The following is a 4,650-nucleotide window of genomic DNA, read 5'->3' as shown; positions in this document are numbered from 1 at the left end:
CAGCTGTAGGCGAAACGCAGATTAGTGGTGTTTTCAGGGGGTTAGACTGGCGTTCATGTGGCGGTGTGGAGGGGAAGTAGGCAGCGGAGTGTAGGAGGAGGAGGAAGAGCTACCAACGGACTGATCACAGCAGCAGACGGGAGAAGAAGTAGAAGAAGAACTGTAAATAAACAACAACAACGTGGAGCGTTCGAGTGCGATCCGACGGAGGAAGGAGCAGCGAGGAGCAGTAACGCTGTCTGGACAAGCTGTGCAGCCGTGAAACACTGCTGTCCAAACACACGACGCAACCGGAGCCACAGCTGCCGAATAAATTCACACCGAACACAAAGAAACCTCCGGAGCTCCGTTTAAAACCAGCAGCAGGTTTATTAAAAGACTTCTGTGTCTCGGATTCGACTAGTTTAAGAAACAGGATTCTTTAAAATATACAGAAAAAGATTCAAAAAACAGGTTAAAAAAAAAAAAAATGCTTCGAGCTTAAAAGAATTAAAAAAGGAAACGGACAGAAAAACAAGAAGGGATCAGTTCCGGAGTCGAGCTCGCCGCGACGTCCGAGCGATCGGCGTCGTCACTTTGGGGGTTTCGCTCTCGGCCATCACGGCGTCTGGTGGGAAAACAGTTCAAGAAAAAGGCAGATTAGAACTCAGTGGAGCACAGTGAGGGTCAGTGTACAAATACTGGGAAACTACTGCAACACCCGGCTGGTGAAATGGTCGTTTAATTGGTTTTAGTGCTTAAAGATTGTTTAGAAGTTTTGCAGTTCACGAGACAGATCATGTAAATGTATTGCGAGTCAAATAACGGGTTTATTTTGTTGTTTTTTATCATCAGAGGTGGATGAGGAACTTGAAGGAAAAGATGCTAACCGACGTGTCAAACATCTCTGCGTGCAAACGTTACTGCACGACGAGCTGAACTTAAAATGTGCACTAAAGTCTCACTTCTGCAGAACTGAAAGCTTTTCTCGGCAGAACATCTGCAGAACGGATTCATTCAGAACCGATGAACTCGCATTAATTAGAGCCGTTTAGCCTCCAGCAGGTCTCTGTAGGACCCACTTAGGATCAGTCGTCAATGCAACACGGAGGAGGCGTCCAGCTGGAGATAATTGGAGGCTTTGAAATGGAAACGAGCGAATACTTTACGTTGCATTGAATGAAGGATTGATCGACTCTGGTGCCGAATGTTGCTCAGAAAAAAACTAAACGATGTAAAGAAACAGCAATAATTCATATTAAATAACAAGTCTGTCATATTACTGACATAAGTACAATAAGACTGGAAGAGAAAAGGACAATAATCCACTTTTAGCTCAATTAATCGTTAAAAAAAAAAGAGCTAAATAGGAGATAAGTGGTCTGCTGTGTGCTTCTGGTGTCGAATATGTTCAAGAAGGCATCAAATCGAAGTCAGACTTTTGTGACAACAGAAACAAAAAAAAACTGATTCAATCACCTGATAAATAGTCAAGTATAGTTATTATTATTATTATTATAATATTATCAGAAGCTAGAGAGAGGATCTGGCGGTCTGTAAATCAGCCACGTTATCTCGTAGTATTGGTGGCAGATGTTTCGGTCGTTTCCTATCGGCTCCATTAGAAGCTGCAGATGTTGGATTAGTGCTGCTGCAGCAACTTCAAATCCTGTCCCCTGAACTCATCGATCCAAAGATTATTACCGACTCGTCGTAAATCCTGTAAATCTCCTGTCAAACTTTTCCATCAACTGGGTGATGAAGTAAATTAAAATTAGATGATTTTTGTTTTTCCTATTTAACATTTTACAAACTAAATGATTAAACTGAGACTCAGATCAGTCGATATTGTAAATATCTGCTATTTTGAGCCACAAATAAATGTTGGTTTTATGCTTTGTGCCAAACAATAACAATAAAACGATGGTTAGTTGTGGCTCTACGATGACGCTTCATCAAAGAAAAAAAAAGTTCCAGTTTAAATGAATGAATCTGAATGAATCCTGACTTTTAGCTCCGGTTTGGTCGCCTCCAGCAGATTTTAGAATCAGGAGGAATTTCTGTCACGTCGGTTGTTATGAGATGTTCAGTTGGAGGTTTTAGTAGTTGGACAGATGGAGACTCTTCTAGAAACGTGATCAGCTGAGTCAAATAAGTCCAAGGAGAAGAAGAAATCCGACAGTTTGTAGCTGCAGCGACTGAATGAATCAACATTAATGAGCTGCAGAGATTAATCGATTAGTCGTCAACCATTAAATCAAGTGTTCTGATTATCGGTTAATCAGTTTGAGTGATTTTTAATTTAAAAAAAAGTCTAAATTCTGTGATTTCAGTTCATTAAACATGAATACTTTCTGGTTTCTTTCCTCCTCTGTGACAACAAACTGAAGCTCTTGAGGCAAAATAAGACGTTTTTCACCACTTTAGAGACCAAACGACTCATTGATTCGTCCAGAAAATGATCAGCGATGAAAATAACGGATGATTATGGGGCTGGAATAAACCGTCAAACCAAACTCTGTTAGAAGAAGTTTACATCCAGACAGAGAAGATTCATTGTGAATGAATCCTGACTTTTAGCTCCGCTTTGGTCGCCTCCACAAGATTTTAAACGAATTTCTGTCACGTCGGTTGTCGTGAGACGTTCAGCCGGAGGCTTTTGTAGTTGGATGGATAGAAACGTGATCAGCTGAGTCAAATAAGTCGAAGGAGAAGAACAAATATCGATTAGTCGTCAACTACTAAATCAACTGCTCTGATTATCGATTAATCAGTTTGAGTGATTTTTGATTTTTAAAAAAAGTCTAAATTCAGTGATTCCAGCTTCTTAAACTGAAGATCTTTGGACAAAACAAGACATTTGAGGAAACTCTGATGGACATTTTTCACTATTTTCAAACAGCTTATAGATAAAAGCAAATAAATAAATCAATAATTAAAATAGTCGTCATAACATTAATGAGCAGGTCATGAAAGGATGAAGCAGATAAAACATCTGGTTTGTTGGTGTGTCTTTAGACTCCAACTCTACAGTTAAATCTGTTTCGATTATTTAATTAATCTCCGACTACTTTGATAATAAATTAATCATTTTGAGTATTTTTTAAATCAAAACAGTAAATTCTGTGATTGCAGAAGGTGAGTATTTTCTGGTTTCTTTCCTCCTCTGTGACAGTAAACTGAAGACATTTGGACAAAACGAGACATTTGAGCATTTTATTTATCTAATCCAGAAAATAATCACCAGATTAATCAATACGTCGCCATTTGCAGACTTTACATTTACACTTTACCTGCAGGACTTAGTTTGGAAAGTGTGAGCCTAGCGCCAAACAGAAATGAACGTCGTTATTGTACTCGGTCGAGTGTCTGCATCCAGCAGCCTACATGCAGAGGAGGTGAAACCAGGAGAATGTTTCATAGATGTTAACGTGACGAGCTCATGAGTAATCCAGCGCTAACAGGTGTAGAGGTGTGAGCAGGTAGCAGCTAAAATTACATCTGATGGAAAGCAGGAATTGTGCTGCTCAACAACTCGGCAACAGCAGAAAGGTCGAGTCGTGCGCTTTCATTTAATATGTGATCGAAAGCGTCCACCAGGGGTCTGAGGGTTAAGCAGCGGCGAATGAATGGAGTTTGTGCGCTCACCCTCTTCGTCCTCCTCCTCCTCCTCCTCGCTGCTGAAGGTGATCACAGGTTTCTTGGACTTGCGAGACCTCTGAGGCGTCACGAAACTCTCGTCGCCTCGGCTGGAGACCGAAGGCTTCGCTTGGCCTGGAAGGAAAAAAACACACAACGTGTTGGTTTGTTTTTCTCTGGCGGATCGTTTCTGAACGTTTCCGGACCGCAGAGCCGCCGACCTCTCTTGGACTTGGCCCGGCCTCTGCTGGGTCGGTTCGTGTGGGGGAGCGTCTTCTCGGCGGGGCCTCCTCCTCTCTGGTTCTCCTCGTCCATCTCGGGGCTCTCCACGTTCTCCAGCCCTCGAGTGTGGACCGCCGTCAGACGCTTCTCGAACTCGTCCACCTGAGCCTGGACGGGAAGCGAAACGAGATCACGACAAGCGCACGACGCAATCGTCAGGAATCAACCGAACAGATGATGGATCAGATCAGAACATCTATCCTTCAATACTGATTGGCTGTTACTGGTGGCATGTGACCAATCAGAGCACACCTTTGGATATATTTATTGGGAGTCCGTCAACACACAAAAAAAGTTTGAAAGACATTTTTTTTTTTTTTTTTTTAAATAAAAAAATCTAACAGTGACGCCATTTTTGGAATTTAATTTGGGAAATACTTCATTATCATCTTATTTATCAGCAAGAATGTGTAAAAGAGAAAGGAAACAATTGTGAGAAATTTAATGTTCTGACGGTCCTTGAACTAACCGTGTGCGACGCGCCGCCTTCATCAGGAAAATGAGCTTCATATTCCATCCATGTCACTTCATTTTTACATTTCTCGGGTAAAAAATTTGCCAAAGAAAATCTGCTTGCACCAAATCCTATATTTATAAAAATAAATAAATAAAGATGGAGCTCTTTGTATGTTTGTGTGTAATATATGTAATTAATAAAGCACTAAAACACCCGTCAGCCATGAAAGCTTATCCAGAAACACCTTAGAAAAAAAAAAAAAGACTGTTTACTGTTAAAAAGAGAAGGTATGT

The 4,650-nt window shown here is 41.1% G+C and overlaps 1 protein-coding gene across 1 annotated transcript in view; it reads right to left on the bottom strand.

Annotated features, from left to right (window-relative positions):
- Positions 1–345: 345 nt before the first annotated feature.
- ncapd2 (non-SMC condensin I complex, subunit D2) overlaps positions 346–4,650 on the bottom strand; it is a 32,494-nt gene continuing 28,189 nt past the window's right edge. The window contains exons 26-28 of the mRNA XM_008298194.1: positions 3,840–4,008; positions 3,628–3,753; positions 346–607 (exon numbers count right to left, since the gene is read on the bottom strand). Coding sequence (XP_008296416.1) covers positions 525–607; positions 3,628–3,753; positions 3,840–4,008 — 378 coding nt within the window. The 3' untranslated portion in view covers positions 346–524. The remainder of the gene's footprint in view (positions 608–3,627; positions 3,754–3,839; positions 4,009–4,650) is intronic.

The sequence above is a fragment of the Stegastes partitus genome, unplaced genomic scaffold (genome assembly GCF_000690725.1).
Source record: "Stegastes partitus isolate 25-593 unplaced genomic scaffold, Stegastes_partitus-1.0.2 Scaffold1292, whole genome shotgun sequence".
Taxonomy (NCBI): domain Eukaryota; kingdom Metazoa; phylum Chordata; class Actinopteri; family Pomacentridae; genus Stegastes; species Stegastes partitus.
This window is presented reverse-complemented; position numbering and strand designations above follow the sequence as displayed.